The sequence below is a fragment of the Aegilops tauschii genome, chromosome 5, assembly GCF_002575655.3.
Source record: "Aegilops tauschii subsp. strangulata cultivar AL8/78 chromosome 5, Aet v6.0, whole genome shotgun sequence".
Classification (NCBI taxonomy): domain Eukaryota; kingdom Viridiplantae; phylum Streptophyta; class Magnoliopsida; order Poales; family Poaceae; genus Aegilops; species Aegilops tauschii.
In genome coordinates this window covers 506,655,586-506,676,263 of record NC_053039.3, presented here as the reverse complement: position 1 = coordinate 506,676,263, position 20,678 = coordinate 506,655,586, and the positions used below count along the sequence as shown (strand labels likewise).

Sequence of the window (20,678 nt, the reverse complement as noted above, 5' to 3'; positions counted from 1 at the left end):
CATGCAGCACTTACCAACCTCAGACATCATCACGATCATCTCAGGATCAAATCAAGCTTGGTATAAACAATACCTAGTAATCATTAAATGACCACAAGGAGCTTGATCTTTACCCACGATTCTCGCACAACATCATGAATATCCAACAACTCGGTATCCTCGATACCACGGTGATCATCTCATGATCACGAACGGAACCAATCTTGGTTCAACGGGTTACCTTGTAACCAAACGGTGATCATTCCGGCGATCACAACCATGCCAACACTTGGTCTCAAACGGTGATCCTTCCGGCGATCACAACCAACTTATCTCATCATCGAACCGTGGTTATTATTAATCAAGTTATTATTAATACTGTTGACCCACAGTGTGACCGACTACGAACTTGGCCCTTATCCGCGGGCGCGGCTATCGATAGATTTAATATACACTCTGCAGAGGTTAGTACACTGTACCCACACCACGGAACCCATGGCCTCGCACTCCCATCCGGGTGGACCAACGGCGTTCCAACAAAATCGATCTACTGCCATGACACTCTCCCGGCCACTCCGACTCACTCCCCACTGGGCTAGTCCTGGGTGGCCCCGTGTCTACCAAAGACACCAACGGCCACCGTCGTGGCAAAACATAAACGGTCCCAAACGGGGACATGTGCACATAACAACAACAACGGGCACACAAGGCTTATGTCCGCCTACCTGATCAGGGTAGCGCACGCCCATAACCTTCCCTCGTTGGACGCACCGGCGAGAGGCATGACAATAGACCCAGTTAGGACCTTCCAATAAAGGTAAGCGTGGTTGCACTGGTCAGCTCGATATGGTGGCACCATGACTCAGCCAACAGTTGTTCAAGTTCAATTTAATCCGGTTAAACTTGAATGCAAATATGTTGGGTCATGATAAAATAACATGATGCAATGACAATGCATGAGCATGATATCAACATAAGCATGAGGGTACAACATAACTATCCACCATATCAACAATGAATCATATCCGACTGAGCATGGCATAATGATGAGCATGAATATTACAAGTACAACACTACTCATAACATGACCATTAGCATCAACAATAAATACCATGCAAGAACACATCAATAACATTACCGAGTAATCACTTAACCAACTAACAGCAAAGGAACAATGCATATTAACGATACTCGGTAACCGACGTTAGTCATGCACCGAAGAACATGACCAACCCAACATGTACTATTATCAAGCATGGCAATATGAAAGTAATACTAGCGAGTAGAACATATTAACAGAGTGCAAGAAAACATAGCATGACAGTAACCACCGATCCATAAGCATAACCGAAATAACGACAGCAGTAGCAAAACAAGCATACAATTATTAAAGATTCAAGTTGAAAACCAATGCTACTGCATGGCTATCATGCAAATGGTGGTTGTGGCTTGCCTGGGATAGATGAAATCACCGGGAAGAAGTGCGAGAAGCTCGCGGAAAGAATCGCCGGAAAACGTTCTCTCTCGGAGGGGGCTGATTAAGCGCAAGGGCAAAATGGTCATTTTCAGAATGTTAACACATAGTGAAAATGATATCAACAGAACGGACTCGACGAAACAAAGAAGTGGGCTTTGGATTCACCTCATTTGGAGTTAGGATCAAAAAGTTATAGACCGACGAAGTTCAGGGACCAATCTGTAAAGATTTCTCCACAAACAGGTCCCTGGGCTGAAAAACAGAAAACGTATTCTCAGGAAATACGTCTTCAGAACGAAGAAAGCGCATTTTTGGATAAAGCAGAGGCAGAATACGCTTACTTCACGCGAAAACGTACTTCCTGAAGTACGCTTCCACTTAACCACGTGGACAGAGGCGGGGCCGGGCGTGGGGTCACTGACGTGCGGGTCCCGCGAGGTGGGGCCCGTCACTTATCCACGTCGGCCAACCGGGTCAACGCGCGCAGAGGCGGGGCCGGGGTTTGCGCGGCTGACGGGTGGGGTCCGGAGCCACGCGGGGCCCGCCTGGCTCGCGGTCGTCTTCTTCCTCACCCTGCCCCTGATCAAAACAGAGGGGGAAGCAGGGGAGCGGCAACCAGCGACGGCTCCCAGCGGCTCCGGCCACCTCCGGCAGGGGCGAAGCCACCGGTGGGCACGGGAGGAGGTGATGCTCCCGCCTGGAGCAGCAGCAGACGTCGGGGAGGAGTGTGGCCGCAGTACCACGCGGAGGCAGAGGGCGATGGCGGCGACCAACGGGGGAAGACGTGGCCTCGGGGGCTCCGGCGACGAGGGGATGGGCAGGGGAGACTCGCCGGAGTGAGGGGATTCTGGTGGTGGTGGCTGTGAGGAGAGGGAGGGCTAGGCGAGGCTGAACTTGAGAGGAGACCCGAGGCGGCCATGGCGGCCATCTGAGACGAGGAGGAGCTCTCGAGCTCGAATGAGAGGCTGGGGAGGGGTAGCGGAGTGTGGGGAGGCTGCTGGTGAGCTCGGACGAGGCCGGGGATGGCTATTTATAGCCGGGCGAGGGAGGCCGAGCTCGGGTGGCGCCGTGGGGATCCGGCCGAGGCCCTGGCGACGACAACGATCACGGGAGGGCGCGGGAACACGAGGAGCTATTGATTTAGAGCTCACGGAGGGGTAGGCAACGCCGGAGAGCAGAGGAAGAGGCCGAAACGAGCTCGGAGCCAAACGGAGCATAGTGCGCCCATGGGCGAGCATCGGCGGGCGTCGGCGAGGGTTTTACGGAGAGGGAGAGAGGTCCAGGAGGACGGCGACGACGCGGTAAAACTGCTGGACACGCTCACGCGCGCGAAGCCGACGAGAGGAGGAGGTGCCGAAGCACAAACGGCCACTGGACGCGGCCACTGCACACAGAGCGCGTGCACAGTGATGCCATTAACGCGGTCACCGCGTGCACTGGCATGTAGCGGGGGAGATGGGCTGGAAATTGTTGTCTACGGGTAAGTTCTTCCAGGGTAGGTCTCAACTACGGTGGTAGTTCGGTGAAAACTGCTCTGGTTAAATGGTAAGTACCCTCTGAAGTTTACTGCAGTAAACTTGGCCGAGAACTGCTGATCAACAGGGAAGTGATTGGGAGCAATGGAGTTGTCTGCGAGGTTTAGGTTAAGAAGGACTTTCGTCCTGGTAACTTTGAGAAGATTTGGACCAAGATTTAATATAGTTGCTTTGCAACTGCCAAATCTGGTCTAGAAATGAGATTTGGATGATGCACTCAGATGGTGATGCCACTTGAGCTCAAATTTGGCAAGGCTTAGTGATTTGGTCATACAATGATGCTGTAAAATTTTTATACCAATTGGATTCACCAAAATGGTACTTCCTTCACAGCTATCTTCACTGACCAGAATCTTGGAATAATTTTGGTGAACCAATGGCTCAATGAAATGGTGCCAAATTTGGTGGAGAGGTGTTATAAGGGTAGAAGCACAATCTGGTAATTTATCAGGATTTTTGAAGCAATATAAAATGCACTTGCTTCACAACCTGAAAATTTTGCCAGAAGCAAATATTTGATCCTGTGCTCACATAGATGATTGGGTGGGGCTGAAATTTGTAGGAGTGAGATAATATGAGCACAAGAAGAGGCATGAAAAATTTCAACTCATTTGGATTCTCCTAGCTAGTACTTCCTTCACAAAGCTTCTATTTGGACAGAAACTTTGAAAAATCACCGAGGAAGATTGGCTAGGCAAATAAAGTTGAATTTTGGCATGAGGCAATTATTTGGACATAAAAGAATGCCCAACAAGTTTGGGAGCAAACAAGATAAGATAAATGACACTTCCTTCACAAAGTGCCACTCTGGACAGAAAGGAAGAATAATTATTGGGGAATTATTATTGGGCTACGACAGGAAAGTTTAGGCATATTTGAGCAACATATGACCCAAAGGAATTATGAGAATTATTTGGGATTTTTTTTATGGACAGAAATATAGGTTGCTGCACAACCTAGGGCAGACAGGGTTATTCCTTTAATAGAAAAAGGAATATTCCTTAGTAAAAGATTTTAGGGTTTGGTCAAGCAGTGGAGTGACATGATCTTGGCAAGGTTTTGAGAAAAATGAACCACTTGGGAGGGGGAATGAGGATGATTTCCCAGGTGGCAAGGCCACAGAACCACACCAAAAAGAAAAACAGAGGAAAAACCAATTAAATTAAAAGAAAAAGGAAAGGGCCAAAATCCAGGCTGTTACACCCATCTCCGGTCAATAACCAATAGCGGAACCTGGATGCTCATATTGGTTCCTACATATTCTACGAAGATCTTTATCGGTCAAACCGCATAACAACATACGTTGTTCCCTTTGTCATTGGTATGTTACTTGCCCGAGATTCGATCGTCGGTATCTCAATACCTAGTTCAATCTTGTTACCGGCAAGTCTCTTTACTCATTCCGTAATGCATCATCCCGCAACTAACTCATTAGTCACATTGCTTGCAAGGCTTATAGTGATGTGCATTACCGAGAGGGCCCAGAGATACCTCTCCGACAATCGGAGTGACAAATGCTAATCTCGATCTATGCCAACTCAACAAGTACCATCGGAGACACCTTTAGAGCACCTTTATAATCACCCAGTTACGTTGTGACGTTTGGTTGCACACAAAGTGTTCCTCCGGTATTCGGGAGTTGCATAATCTCATAGTCATAGGAACATGTATAAGTCATGAAGAAAGCAACAGCAATATACTAAACGATCAAGTGCTAAGCTAACGGAATGGGTCAAGTCAATCACATCATTCTCTAATGATGTGATCCCGTTAATCAAATGACAACTCATGTCTATGGCTAGGAAACTTAACCATCTTTGATTCAACGAGCTAGTCAAGTAGATGCATACTAGTGACACTCTGTTTGTCTATGTATTCACACATGTACTAAGTTTCCGGTTAATACTATTCTAACATGAATAATAAACATTTATCATGATATAAGAAAATATAAATAACAACTTTATTATTGCCTCTAGGGCATATTTCCTTCAGGGGAGCGCTTCCGCGTCGGCTCCGGCTCCAGCTTGGGCTCGACGAGCGGCGGCGGTTGCGGTGGCGGGACGAAGAGCAGGGTGTGGACGGAGTCCCCTGCCGCCGACAGGGCAAGGGCTTGCTCCAGCCCATCCTAGTGCGCGTCCTCCTCGAGACGGCTAGCCTCCAGCGCGTGCTGCAGGGCCTCCTCGAGGGCGGCTTGGTACTCTGCCTCCGCCTCCATTTCGTCCGCTCTACCCGCGGGGGCGGCGGTGGAAACGGCGGCGGGACGGCGTTGACGCCTGAACGCCGTTGCTCCTCGTATTCGAGGGCAAACCAAGCCTCCCAGTTGGGAGAGTTGGCGGCGTACTCCGGCATCCGCCGCTGCTCCAGCGTGATCTGCACGCGGCGCCTGCGCACCTCCTCGTCGTGCGCCCGCCGGGTCCGCGGAACTGCCGGCACCGGGATCCGGTGCGGATCCAAGTGCCAGTGGTGCGGCAGCGTGACGTCGGGGTAGGGCAGCGGCTGCCTATACTCCCAGTGCCACCGCGCTTGGTGCACTGGGATGTGCAGGCGCAGGCGACCTGGGCGGAAACGCACGGGCGCCGGAGGAGGAGCACGGGAGGAATTGGCGCTGGGCGTGCCCTTGCCCTTGCCCTTAGCCGCTGCTGCCAGGCGGACGGGATTTGGATGTGGGTCGACATGCTGGGCCTTTATTTTTGTCCGTACCGATCCAGACGGACGCATGTAGACAAAATGGGTCGCTTCATTGAAATTGCTCTTACAGTGCATGATTAGGACACTCTGCAGACAAAAATAGGACAAGACATGCCACGATCGAGGAAGCTGAAGGCACCGCCGATCTCGCTAAACCTTCACGTGCACGTCCAATGACGCCACGAGCCATGTCCGCATTCCTCGCACGGACCTCTGTCCCTCTTTTACCATTGACCCCTGCTCTTGACCCGAGTGGCCGGATCAGGAAACGCCAGTCGCCGTGAGCCGCCGGCGGCGGCGCTGCCCGTGCCATTTCTTTCCGTCGACCTCACCTGCTTCCGACGAGCAAAAAAAAAAAAAAAAGGCGTGCTAAAAAAATAAAAATCGTGTGGCCAGACCAGGCCAGGCCAGGACAGATACGGAGTAGCTCGCAGCACGTAATAAAATCCGCAGGAGTGGCGGCACATCGGCGAGGAATCACCCCTGCACAGTTTCCACGGTTAGTGGCGGCGCACGTAGCAGTAGCGCGACCGTATGCCACCGAATCAATTCCCAAGTTCCTTTTTTGTTGTTTATTTTCCTGCGAGAAGTTCCTTTTTTTGTTGTAGCTGAGAAAAACACCACACAATCCACAAGCTGCCAAGCTAGTGCGCGCCTTTTATCTTTCCTCTTCCTCCTCTGTTCTACGTCTACCCCAAACGCGCGAGGGAAAGGCTAGAATAGATTAAATCAAATCAAATCAAATCGTGAGCGACGGCGGCTTCATTCTTTTTACGGTTTCTTTCCGCGCGGGCGACGTGGAAAGCTCACCGGCGTGATGCGATGATGATGCCGGCCCACCCGCTTATTCCCAGCTCCCTTAATCTAATCGTACCACTATCCGGATCATTTCCGATCGGATGAATTATTGAGCACTGTCGCTGCCGCTGGCCTCTTCCAGCCTAGCTCAGCTCAGCTCGGCTCACGTCCCGTCCAACTCACGCCACCCCACCACTGCCCGCCTTTCCCCGCCGAAAGGGACCTTCGCCGGCCGTCCGGCCCCACCCACGGCGGCCGCGCTGACGCCGCCGGCGGCGGGGGCCGGGATCCGGGGCTGGGGATCGGATCCCGCGGGGCACATACATGCTGCCCCCATGGACCAGCTCGCGGACCCCTCCCCCTCCTCGTCGTCCTGCTCCCCGCAGGAGTCGCGGCGGTCGGTGAAGCGGAGGCCGCCGCCCGCGGGGTCCCCGGAGCCGTCGCCGAGGGCGGCTGCGGGCGCGGCGGAGCTGCTCCGGCGGGTGGAGGAGCTGGAGGCGGCCGCGGCGCGGCTGGCGATGGAGAAGGAGGCGGCCGAGGAGTCGGCGCTGGGCCTGCAGGGCGAGCTGGAGGCGGAGCGGGCCTCGGCCGAGACGGCGGCCAGCGAGGCCATGCTCATGATCGAGCGCCTGCAGCGGGAGAAGGCCGCGGCCCAGATGGAGGCCCGCCAGTTCCGCCGCTACGCCGAGGGCCGCGCCGACCACGAGCGCGAGGTGCAGGAGGAGCTCGCCTCCCTCTCAGACCTCGCCGCATCCTACCACTCGCGGCTCCAGTCCCACGGGATCGACCCCGACACCTTCTCCGACGAGGAGGACGAGGAGCTCTACGAGGAGCAGCGCGGGCACGCGGACCAGATCGACCTGGTCGCGCCCGAGGCAGAGGGGGGCGGCGCCGACTTGTTAGTCAGTGCTGGCATGGAGGTGAAAGCCATGGTCGAGGAGGAAGAGCAAGAGCAGTCCACTGCCCCTGTAGAGAAAGAGTTCGAGTACACGGTGGATGTTAGGTGCGCGAGCCCGACGATGGCGGCGGTGGCCGTGGTGGGGGAGTACGTGGGCGAGGTAGCCGGCAATGCAGGGGGCTTATATGCGAGGGTGGAGGCGCTGGAGGCAGACAGAGCGGCAATGCATAGAGAGATTGCGGCGCTGCGGGCGGAGAGAGCACAGTTGGTCATGGCGAGGGAGATGGCTCGTCGACTCTGCTGGGAAGTGGTCTCTGAGAGGAAAAGCATTGTTAAGAAGGCTGTTGTCCCGGCGAAGAGATTCTCGGCGTTAGGAATTTGCAAGGTATAATCGAGTTCGCTCAACATTGGTCATTATTAGTAAGTTGTAATTTCATTATGCATAGCAAACGTCATTCGTGCATTTAGTAATCTCATCAGGTATTGTTTTGTGAGTTCAAGGTGCTAACTTTAGAATATTGGCGCTAAATTTGGAGCCTAGCACATTTGTAGAACTTAGTTGCATACTTGCATTGCATGTGATTGATGGATTTAGTTTGGGAGATTTTGGTTGTGCCTCGGATGAAATGCGTTGCAAATCTTGGCTGGGTGCGGGACAGAATCAGAATTTTGACATTTCCTAAACTTTGTAAAATGAACTGAATTTTTGTTTTCTTTTGAATTGAAGCAGCAAGGCACCAGTTAGTACTCTGAACTATTTTTAGGGTGCTGATGATTTGCCATTGTTTCTTTGTTAAGTTGATGCCATCTGGTGTCTTTATAAGCGATTTAACATTTGCAGCTAGATTGAGTGCATGAACTTGCTTTGGAGGTGTGATTATCAACTTGCGTACTCCTTGTTGTTAACACAAACTTGATCTTTGTTAAAACTTTGAGTTGACAATTTAGTGACTGGGCTGTGCATATTTATATTTGGAGATACTCAGGATTTAGTTTGTGTCTCTCATTCGGAGAGCATAAAAGTACTTCTCGTTTGGTGGATTCATTTTTAGTTACTTAATACATTTGGGACAGTGCTTTAGCACTATGTGCTTAAGGTGCTAATTTTAGTACGCTGGAGAGTCGCACATTTGCAGAATAGTTGCATTGCATGTGATTAATATATGTAGTGGAAAATTTGGCTCTGGCCTAGATGAAATGGGATTTTGGAAGTATGGCTGCGTGAGACTGATAGATAAAATAGATAAATGAAATTACTGTAAGATATTTTTTATAGCATCATCGTGTGTGTTTGGTCAAAGTTAATATACCATCCCCAATGTTTTAAGTACAAAATTGTTGCTTGAGATGCCTAAATGGTGTGTCCCAGCAATTATATTCTTCTCCCTCATATGCATATAATACACATCAGTAGTAATCCATCGTGGCCATTAATAATTGAAACTTAAACGACAGTTACTTTACATGAAAATGCTTTCATTGGTTGTGATGATTATTGATAAACAAATTTGTGAAGTGAATAGAGCTCATTTACCAAAGTTATGTCAAATGCTAACAATAATTCAGCTAATAATTATTCGCGACTACAGACTGAACTCGTTTTCTTGTTATCCTTTCATCTATTCCTTATGTGAAAATGCAGTGCGCTGCAACCTGCAGGCATGCTAGACGTGGTAGTAATGAGATACAATGACACTTGAAAATATATGTTGCATGATACGTCTGTTCTGTTTTTCTGTTAAATTATTTGAAACTGTAACTTGGAAAAGTAAACTATTATATAATACGGAGTATTTGTTTATTTTTCAACTGCCTTTGCTAATCCATCTGAATTTTTCATGTCCACCCTTGAGTAATTTGAAGTTCTGTAACATTGCCACTGTTCTCATCCTCGGGAAATTCATAACTTTTGATATCTTTGCTGCAGTGGTTGCTCTCCGTAATCTTTTGGAGAAGAAGCTCTACTACCAGGTAGTTCTATACCATGAATCGTTCTGAATCTATGATTATCCTTCTTCGCTCTGATGCAACCCTAAACTGCTGCCATGACTACTCCACAGGTATACCTTCGGCTTGTCAACTACGTTCCTTGGCCTCCTGCTGCTCCTCGACAGATCCACCACGTTGAGTCCATGGCGGCGCCTGCATAGGCCACAGCAATGACCACGGCCTCCGCCATCCCACAGCCAAACACATGTAAATGCAGAACTTCAGACGATTGGTTACCACTCTGTTTTGCGCGTGCATTGCATTCTTTGATGATGTGTTTCTTTTTCGTTTTGGCTGAGTACAGCGCAGTATTGGCGATGTAAGTTTTGGCTTTCAAGCTTCGAGCTTGCTGTATAGTGTGTTATTGAGACTACTAGGCTTGCATAGCTTGTAATCTGGAGCTAACTGACGTGCGGTGAGTTGTGGAATCTCTGATGTTTCCAGTGCTGTCTCCGTCTCTGTCTCGGCAAGTAAATGCTGTGTACTTCACTCTTCAGATTTGTACTTCTTTTGATCTTGAACTAGCATCGTGACTTAATCACATAGGCCATGTGAATTATGTGCTGGTCGAGGGACCTCTGAAGCACGTTAAATTGAGAAAAAGAAAAGAGCACTGTGCTCTTGAAAACCTTTTTTTTTTTGAGGATCTCTCGAAAACCATCTAAGGGTCTGCTTGGATTATCGTTTTGCTTCCTGCTTACCCCCGTAAGACATTGCCTTGTAAAAAAGGTCAGATGGGCTGCTTGGTTCGTCGTATCAGGACTGTAACATTTACACGCGTATCCCAGTTACGCACATAATCATCCTATTCGTAATACACACCTCCCCTGGTCCTTTTCTTTCCGGGTGGAAATTACTTGTGTCCGGTATTATAGATTTGTAAATTCACTTCTGCTTCGATATACCCCTTAACACATTGACGGCCGAGATTACCCTGTACCCCTTCATAATAAAGGGGCATGATGGTCTTTTTTAAAAGTACGTCGACGTAAATATACAGAGAAAAGGGAAAGCTCACCAGGATTCAAACTCAAGACCTCACACTTAAAGGCGTGCGCTACTAGCCACTTGACCCCACCGCTGCTAGTGGCATTTTGTAGCGCGAAGTATATAAGAAAACAAACCAACATTCATATATATGAAATATTTTCTAAAATAACAGATTTTTTCTTCAGAAAAATGTGAACAATTTGAAATGCCAAGTAGTTTTTGAATTTATAAACAAAATTTGAGCACACTTTTTTTAAAATAGAACACAATTTCGAAACATGAACAATTTATGAACATCTTTTGAAACATGATTTTTTTTTAAATTTGTGGTTTTCTTTTTTTGATTTTGGTTTTGGTTTGTAACTTTTTCCTTCTGTTTTTTCATTTTTTTTCTTCTTTAAATTTTGTCAACTATATTTAAACCGTGAACCTTTTCTTAAATCCATGAACTTTTAATATTCGTGAATATTTTCTTGAATTTGTGAAATCTATTTTCAAATCCATGAATTTTTTTCAAAATCCACAAACTCTTTTCAAATTTTACGAACTTTTTCCAATCCCCACAATGTTTTTCCAAATTCATGAACATTTGTTTTCAAAATTGATAAACTATTTTCAAATCCGCTAACACTTGGGCTGGCCCGACAGGCACCCGACGGGATCGATGTCTTCGCCTAGTTGGGCCAAGGCCTAAGCATATATTTTTGTTTTACTTTTATTTTTTGTTGATTCGTTTTTATCCTTTTTGAATTTATTTACTCCATTTGAAACATGTTTAAATATTTGAAATATTTTTTGGAATACCAAAAAAAATTCTTGTTATCATATATTGTTTACAATTTTAAAAATGTTTTGGAATTTTTAAAAAATGTTCCCATTTAAAAAATTGTAAATAAAAGAGGCATTCAAATTAGGAAAAAAACTACATGCTCATGCATGCACCCGTCTGGCCTAGTCGCACACTCCTTTGAACTGATGGTTTTTTGGACTATGGATAAATGACCCCAACTTCTTGCAACAGCTTGACATGGACATATGAGGCATCCATGCGTGGTTTGAATGAATTCCGACACTGTGTCGTCCATTTATCACCGAGAAAACTTCAACTTGGCATGATGCCATGAATTGTCATAAAAGATGGTGAAAACAATTTGAGCCATTTGATGGATGTCGAGAAACAACGTGCTTTCAAACGAACCCTTCTGGCCTACCCAAACACCCTCCTTTGAACATGATCTAGTTTTGGACATTCTTGAAATGAGCCCAACTTTTGAATGTACGTGGGCGTGCCCATGTTAGGCATCCATACCAGGTTTGAACGATTTCCCATAGTGTATGCAAGTTGCGACACGTCCAGCCATTTACCAGTCTTTTTGACCGAGAAAACGCAAAATTTATCGAAAACCAAAACAACTTGACATGATGCCTTGAATTGATCATACAAGACCATGAAAAAATATGGGTCCATTTAAAGGATGTTGAGAAACAACGTGCTCTCAGACGGAGCCTTCTGGCCTACCTGGACACCCTGCGTTGAACATGATCTAGTTTTGGACAATGACAATGGACTCTTTTCTATTTCATGATTTTTTTCGTCCTTTGGGCTATTGTGTGTATTGGCTTGCAAGGTGAATTCTTTGATGGGAGAGAACCGAACCATGAAGCTACCGCAGAAGAGTTGAAGATGCTGCAATACAATGCTCAAGCTTGCGATATCCTTTTCAACGGACTGTGCCCCGAAGAATTCAACAAAATCAGTCGTCTTGAGAATGCAAATGAAATTTGGGATACTTTGATTGATATGCACGAAGGTACCGACTCCGTCAAGGAATCCAAATTGGATGTGCTTCAAAGTCAGCTTGACAAGTTCAAAATGAAGGATGGTGAAGGTGTCACTGAAATGTACTCTAGGCTTGCTCTCATCACAAATGAGATTGCCGGCTTAGGAAGTGAAGAGATGACCGATAGATTCATCATCAAGAAGATCCTAAGAGCCTTGGATGGAAAATATGATACCGTGTGCACATTGATCCAAATGATGCCCAATTACAAAGATCTCAAGCAAATGGAAGTCATTGGAAGAATTATTGCTCATGAGATGTCACTCAAGGATAAAGAAGTGCTTCACAACAAGTCAAGTGGTGCTTACAAAGCCTCATGTGATGCTCCTACATCATCAAGTGAGAAACAAGCCTTCAATGAGGAATTGAGTCTAATGGTGAAGAACTTCAACAAGTTCTACAAGAGTAGAAGCAAGGAAAGAAGTTCCAAGTCAAGGTCCTACAATGACAAAAGATCTTCTAGTCGTGAGCGTAATTGCTACAATTGTGGAAGACCTGGACACTACTCCAACGAGTGTACGGCTCCCTACAAAAGAAGAGAAGACTCACCCAAAATGAGAAGTAGAAGAGAAGAATCACCTCCAAGAGAGAGAAGGAGTAGAGATGATCGTTATGAACGAAGAACCTCTCGCAGAAGTAAGGATTCGGAAAGAAAGGACAAATCATCAAGGAGCTACACAAAACAAAGACATCAAGCTCACATTGGTGAATGGGCATCCGGCTCCGACTCCGACCATCACTCCGAGAGAAGTTATCACCCCGACTCCGAATATACTCAAGATGAAGGTGTTGCCGGTTTAGCATTTCTGTCAACCAACTCCTATGACATATTTGACTCACCAAATGAAGGAATTGGAAGATGCTTCATGGCTAAAGGCCCAAAGGTATCACACCCCGAGTATGTTGATTTCAATAGTGATGACGATGATTTGCTAGGTGATGATGATTTACTTGCTGACAACTCTAGTGATGAAAACTATGATGAACTTACTATTAATCATGCTAATCAAGATAAAATGAATGACGATGATAAGAAGGAGATTGAGCGTCTAACTAAAGAACTAAACACTCTTAAGTTAGCTCATGAAACTACCTTATAAGATCATCGAGAGGTTTTAAAGACTCATGAGAAGCTACGCTTTGAAAAGCTCAACCTTGAGCAAGAACATGAGTTCTTAAAGGCAATCAATGATGATCTTCGTAAGAAAAGTTCTTCTTACATTGCCAAGTGTTTACTCTTGTCTACTTACATGCCATAAGTAAAATCTAGCAACAAGAACAAGAAAGATTCTTCCTCTAATAGTAACAATAATCATGTTAAATCCAATGTTGTTGCTTCTAGTAGTTTTCTTGATTCCACTAACGATTCTACACTTGAGCAAGAAAATATCTTATTGAAGGGAATTATAGAGAAAGGTGTTTACAAGAGCCTTGCCGGGAGTAAGCAATTTGAGGAAATTGTACGCAAGCAAGGAAGGCACCAGAAGAATTAAGGTGTTGGTCTTGAACGAAAGTTCAATACCAATGGAGTTGTGTGGGAAGAAGATCAATACCCCAAGACCAAGTTTGTTCCTCAACAAGAGAAGTATGACCCTACTTCTTTCAAGGGGACACAAGCTCAAGATGATCTTCCACCACAAGACCACAAGCAAAAAGGCAAGGACAAGCTTCAAGAGGAGATTGATGCATTTGAAGAAGCTCCCAAGGCCTTGGTCAAGTGGGTTCCCAAGACTACATCAAGTTCTACGTCATCAAGTACGACTACAACTCCAAGGATTCCCATCAAGATGATATGGATCCCGAAGAAGAAGAACTAGAGAGTTCTTGAGGGTGACTCCGCCAACATATTTCACTCATATCATTTGGCGAGAACAAGTGCAAACAATTTCCACATCTTGCACTAGTTCAAGGAGTCACGAACCCTCTTGTTGGTAAGAAAAGGGACAAGGTAACCTAATGCTTTCATGGACATCATCTTGTGTGAACTTCACTCTATGTCTATGGATATCCTTGTTTATTCCTTGTGGGACTAACCCATGTAGGTATTGAAAGTGCAACTCACTCCAATGGATTGCTCCAAATGATCTACATCAATATTGAGCATCCACATCTTCAACATCTACATGAAGTCATCATCGACAAAACCCAAGGTTAGTTCATCCCTCTTAGGAGGGATATCACATCTAGGGGGAGCTTTACTCTAAATATTGAGCTAAAGCAACTCTAATGGTGTGAACACAACAATGCTTTATGTAAAAGTGATAACCCCACTTGTGCTTAAACGATGAGTATGACCTATGATCAAATTTTCTCATTTGACTCCCAAGTCAATATACTCATATATAGATGACCTAGTCATCGCCAATTGCTTGATAGATGCTAGAGTGTTTGTGCATGCTTTGTCACATATTTCATTTGCCATTTTATTGTGTGAGCATGTTGGTTGCACATTTTTCTCATTCGAGGACATCCATTTGTTGCTTTGATTGTTTGGCTTTTTTTTCTTTTGCCAAATGGATGGACGAGAATGCCTAAGAACTTCCTCTAGCTATCTATGCTTTTCTCGTCTCAAACTCTATTCATGCTACATCACAAAGTTTGATCAAGTCAGATTCGAACCCTCTGTGTGAGGAGCACTCGGAGTCACCGATTCGTCATAGACTTAAACTTCCAAAACCTCTCTGTGCATTTCGGTTTGACCGATTCATCCTTTTCGGTCTGACCGAGTTCACTGAGTTGATCTAGGTTTTCAATCTCGGTGCAACCGATTAGAACTTTTTGGTCCCAATGAGTTGCGGTAACCGCTTCCGATTCTGCATCTTGGTGCCACCGAGTTGTTCCACTCGGTCACACCGACAGGGTCAGGATATATATTCCGACGGGTCAAATTTTGGAAATTTCTCAAAAACCTCTTCGCCCACGCATGTCCTGCTCTGCCGTCTCGGGTCTCCGGATCGTCTCTCGTCGCCAGCGATCTCCCGCCGCCGGTCTTCGTCACCGTCAACGGAATTCAACACCACCGTTGCCGCCGTAGCGAGCTCATCACCGAACTAGGGTATGAGTTCGAATCTTTGTGCTATTCTTTACTCTGATTCTTAGCACAAAGCAAATGCCATGTTTCTTACCACGTATGAAATCATCCTGTCCAGCAAAAGCTTCCTTTAGATTAGATTTGATTCGAAAATTTAGGGTTAGGTTTCCGCCGAACTCATCTCGGACCGACCGAGTTATGGAAATCGGTCTCACCGATTTGGCTTAGGCCATTGCATTTGCACTTTTCGGTCTGACCAAAACTTACAAATTGGTGTGACCGAGTTCAACTCTCAGTGAAACCCTAGCAATCTCGGAGTCACTGCACTATGTCTCGGTCTGACCGATTTCACTAGTTTAGACTCCAAAAGTTGTTTCGGTGTCACCGAGTTTAACAAATCGGTAGCTTCGAAATGCTTTCTGTGGAAAACTAAAACTAAATTTTTGACTCATTTGTTTTGCAAAATCTCTGCACTTTGTGATGCTCATCCACTCTATCTCATCTATAACTATTCACAGGGTCAGCTGTCAGCTTGCAGTGCCAGAATGTCTGATCAGAGTGATAGCCAGAATAAGTCAGAAGAGCAGGTGAATCTGAGTGAGGGCACTAGTCCCTCTAGCAGTTATGATGAAGGCAGCAAAAGTACTCCTAGCAATCTTCCTAAGGCTGCCACTAGGCAGAGGCGGAAGATGAATTCTGAGTCTGAAGATGAAGACTATGTAGCTGCTGAGGAGGAGGTCAGCTCCAAGAAAAAGGTTGTCAAGAAAGAGTTTCGCACAGCTGCATCTACAAGGCCTGATATGCACAAGAAAGCTCCTGCGAAAAAAGTTCCCATGTCAAAGGCCAGAGTCTCCACTCTTGAAACTTCCAAATCAACTGGTGGTGAGGCTGCCGGGGAGGGCAAGAACAAAAAGGAAATAAAGAGAGGAAGATGGTGCAAGAAAGTGGATCCCATGGCAGAATTTGAGAAGCACACCTCCGATGAGGATGAAGAGGAAGAGGATGCTGGACCAGCACCCAAGTCTCAAAAGCTGATGGGGGATCCCATCAAGTCTAGGGCTGCCCCTTCTAAGCCCAAGACAACCCCAAAGCTTCTTCTCCTGCTCCCAAGACTGCACCAAAGAGGAGCACAAGGAATATACCAGCTGCTGAGAAGAACAATGCCCCAGTGCCTGAGACTAAAATTGAAGAAGATGTTGAAGCCCAAGTGCTTAGGAAGCTCAAGCCCAAGATCCCTGACCATGATGATAACCATCCAGTAGCAGAAAACATGAAGACCAGAAAGGATGCAGGTCTCAAACTATGGAGAGAATCTGATCCATATGCTGTGAGGAGAAGGACTACTGTGGACTATAGGTTTCACACCAAGGAACAACAAGATTTATATGAAACTATTATGCTTGATAAGAAGCCAATTGTCTGTGATATGAAGTGGGCAGATTGGGAATATATTGAAAACAATGAAGATCACTTTCCAGGAGTGCATGAGAGCTTCAGGTTGTGTGGATTAGCTGCCTTTGTGGGTCAGAAGCTCACTAAGTGGAATGGTGAACTTATTATGCAATTCTACTCCACAACACATTTCTATCCTGATGGCAGAATTGTCTGGATGTCTGAAGGTACTAGTTACCAATATGTAGTTGATGAATGGGCCAAAATGATCAATGCCCCTGCAGAGCAAGAGGATGACGTAGATGTCTATGCCAAGAAGAAGAAGGATCACAACTCCATGGCTAACATGTATAAGGAAATTCCTGATAAAGCCTTGGAAACTCACAAGATGGGCTCTGTATACTATCTGTTGTCTGGTTTGACCACCATCAACACTATCTTGAGGCATACATTATTGCCCAAATCAGGAGATCATAGGATGATCAGAGGTCATTCCATAAACTTGCTGCAGTTGTTTGATGTGCCCCAAAAGTTCAAAGTTATGAGTCTGATTGTTGAGACAATCAAGAGAACAACTGCAGATCAGAAAAGGTCATGTGGGTATGCTCCACACATCCAGATGCTCATCAACTCCAAGATGGGCACAGGCACATACTTGTTAGACAAGGAACATATTCTCTTGAGGCCTGATTTTGAGGACAACACAGTTGTCATGAATGAAGAAGACCCTACTTCTATAGAAGCTCAAGAGAAGAGGGAGAAAGCAAAGGCTGAGAAAGCAGCAAAGATGCCAAGTGCTGAAGAGGCATCTCAAGTGTTTCTCAAGAAAAAACAAGATCAACTTGAATATCTGATTCAAGACACCTTGAGGATTGAGAAGGGATTGGCCACCCTGACTCAGAACCAAGAAAGCCTGGAGAGGATCATTGAAACAAAATTCTATGATCTTGACTTGAAGGTGACAGAGATGCGGACAGTAGTTGAGCAGCTCCAAGAAGAAGCTGAGGAGAGGAAAGGGTAGGCTACCACAGATGCCTTTCAGAGAGTGCCAAGAGGATAGAGATCTGCTGCAGTGCTAGTGACTGACACAAGAGCTACTACATCAGCACCTGCAACCACAACATCAGTAGCACCTCAAGTTGCCACTCCACCAGCTCCAACAACTTCAACGGATGCATTCGTCCTTGGAGTCCTCTCAACGCCACCTCCCGAAGATCAAGCCTAGAGAGACACATAGCACTATGCATTTCCGAGCTTTTTGGTAACTTGTTGCCAAAGTGGGAGAAAGTGTATAGATCATAGGCTTTGAGAGAGAGTGCTTTGCTTCTTTTGCTCTCTTTTGTTTCTTGAGTTGATACTTATGTGTGCTTGCTTGGATGACACTTTATGTGTGTGTGAGATACTTGTTTGATCATGTGTTTGATCATATCCTACATTAATGCTTGTGCTTGATGATGCTATTATTTTTCTCTTATATATGATCATTCACTTTGTCTTGGTGATGAGTGCATATTTTACTTTCTATCATTTTGAGCGCTCCACCAAGATGTATGTGACATGGAAGAGTAACCCATGATCCTAATCGATTGTGCATTTGCATTCAAAAGCAAATTTTAAATAATGCACAAATTTAGGGGGAGCTCTTGCTTATCACATACTTCTCAAAGCGACGATGTATTTCAATCTTATTATCATTTGTCGAAGCTTTGATCTATATGTTGTCAGCAATTACCAAAAAGGGGGAGATTGAAAGTGCAACTATCCCTGGGTGGTTTTGGTAATTCCTAACAACATATAGCTCATTGAACTAATGTTTTTTAAGATGATCATTTCAGAAAGTTCAATGATTGGCATGGCATGGACTAGGAGTTTGGACCCCTCAAAATGCTAAGGACACATATTGGCTCAAGCTCAAGACTCTACATTTTCATTTCAGTGATCCAAGATCACATTGAGTCCATAGGAAAAGCCAATACTATTGAAAGAGGATGAGATGTTGCTTAATGACTTGCTTGCTCAAAATGCTTAGTGATATGATCCAAAAGACCTCAACCACTTTCTCATATCCACATATGTCCCAAACCAAAAGTCAAACTCGGCCCCACCGATTTGATCTATCCGGCACCACCGAGTTCATTTGACATAGCCATAGCCAGAAACCCTAATCAGTTCGGTCTCACCGATAGGGATCTCGGTCTCACTAAGATGGGATTGCAAACTCTCTGTTTCCCTTCGTAACGTTTTGGTCTAACCACGATGAGCGATCGGTCCCACCGAGTTCGCAATGCAAACTCTCTATTTCCCTTTCATAACATTTCGGTCTCACCGAAATGAGCGATTCGGTCCCACCGAGTTTGCCTGACCAACTCTCTGTTTGCCTATTACAGAAATCGGTCCTACCAAGTTTATGTGATCGGTCTCACCGAGATTACGTTATGCCCTAACCCTAATGAAATCGGTCCCACCGAATTGACATGTCGGTCCCATGAAAAAGCCTAACGTTCACATTTTGAACTGAATCGGTATGACCGAGTTTCATGATCCGGTCCCACCGAGTTTGGTGAATTGTGTGTAACGGTTAGATTTTGTGTGGAGGCTATATATACCCCTCCACCCACTCTTCATTCGTGGAGACAGCCATCAGAACGTGCCAACACTTCCAGCATTCATTTTCTAAGAGAGTACCACCTACTCATGTGTTGAGACCAAGATATTCCAATCCAACCACGATCTCTAGCCTTCCCCAAGTTGCTTTCCGCTCAAATTATCTTTCCACCAAATCCAAATCTGTGAGAGAGAGTTGAGTATTGGGGAGACTATCATTTGAAGCACAAGAGTAAGGAGTTCACCATCAACACCATGTATTACTTTTTGGAGAGTGGTGTCTCCTAGATTGGTTAGGTGTCACTTGGGAGCCTCCGTCAAGATTGTGGAGTTGAACCAAGGAGTTTGTACGGGCAAGGAGATCGCCTACTTCGTGAAGATCTACCCTAGTGAGGCAAGTTCTTCGTGGGCGATGGCCATGATGGGATAGACAAGGTTGCTTCTTCGTGGACCCTTCGTGGGTGGAGCCCTCCGTGGACTCACGCACCCATTACCCTTCGTGGGTTGAAGTCTCCATCAACGTGGATGTACGATAGCACCACCTATCGGAACCACGGGAAAAATATTCGTGTCTACATTACGTTTGCTCCCTCCAAACTCCTCCATTTTACTTTCATATGCAATGATTTACATTCTGCTGCTATACTCTTAGATTTGCATGTGTAGGTTGATTGCTTGACTTGTGCTAAGTTGCTAAAATCTGTCAAAACTTAAAATTAAGAAAAGGCTAGATTTTTATTTGGTTAAGTAGTCTAATCACCCCCCTCCCTCTAGACATACTTCCGATCTTACACGTAGTCATCGCCGTTGAACTCTTGCGTAGATCTGAAGCACATGGCTCCAAATCTCGCCACATAACGAGAAACCCGGACCTCATCGCCCCAAGGAGACGGCAGATTAGTTTGGCCTAGATGATTAACTTCATTTTAATAAAAATATGACTATGTGCATCCAATAATTCGAGGGCCAGGAGGATTGCCTTTTATAAGAAAAAAATGGGACTGTTTGAATCAAGTTGCTTCTGACTCCTGAATGCATGCCCTCAGGTTTGTGTGCACAGTGCACAGTTATATACTCAGCAGTACGTGCAGCATATATAGCTTCTGTCTGTAACTGAATTTCAGGGCCAGGCAATGCATCCACCATCCCGTTCGAACTAGACGAGTTCAAAGTAGCACAAAGCGGCTGCTGCTGCCGATGAAAGAGGCAACCGCACCCTACAATTTGAAATCTTCTACTAGTACAAAAAGTCAAGCATTCATAAATGTACGGGGATGATCTACCAAATTGACATCGCCGCATGCGTACAAATCGTCACAGCGAATGGTGGAAAACTTGCGCGGGCCGGCAGTTCATGCATTGTCGCCGGCCCCTCTGATGTCAAAACCGTGAGCACATGCATGGAAAAGGTCAAATGGAACAACGAAAGCGACACAGTATTCTGTTTCGAAAC

At 45.9% G+C, this 20,678-nt stretch overlaps 1 protein-coding gene across 1 annotated transcript; it reads left to right on the top strand.

Annotated features, from left to right (window-relative positions):
- The first annotated feature begins 6,437 nt into the window (after positions 1-6,437).
- On the top strand, positions 6,438-9,814 carry LOC109765345 (uncharacterized). Its single transcript, XM_020324139.4, has 3 exons — positions 6,438-7,763; positions 9,306-9,349; positions 9,439-9,814. The coding sequence occupies exons 1-3, from the start codon at positions 6,816-6,818 to the stop codon at positions 9,539-9,541; spliced, it is 1,095 nt and encodes a 364-aa protein (XP_020179728.1). The 5' UTR covers positions 6,438-6,815; the 3' UTR covers positions 9,542-9,814.
- The last annotated feature ends 10,864 nt before the right edge of the window (positions 9,815-20,678 follow it).

Bases quoted from the DNA above. Each gene is read 5' to 3' on its own strand.
- LOC109765345 (XM_020324139.4), top strand. From the start codon at position 6,816: ATGGACCAGCTCGCGGACCCCTCCCCCTCCTCGTCGTCCTGCTCCCCG. The intron at 7,764-9,305 runs GTATAATCGAGT...TCTTTGCTGCAG, and splicing joins CGGCGTTAGGAATTTGCAAG to TGGTTGCTCTCCGTAATCTT. The intron at 9,350-9,438 runs GTAGTTCTATAC...ACTACTCCACAG, and splicing joins AGAAGAAGCTCTACTACCAG to GTATACCTTCGGCTTGTCAA.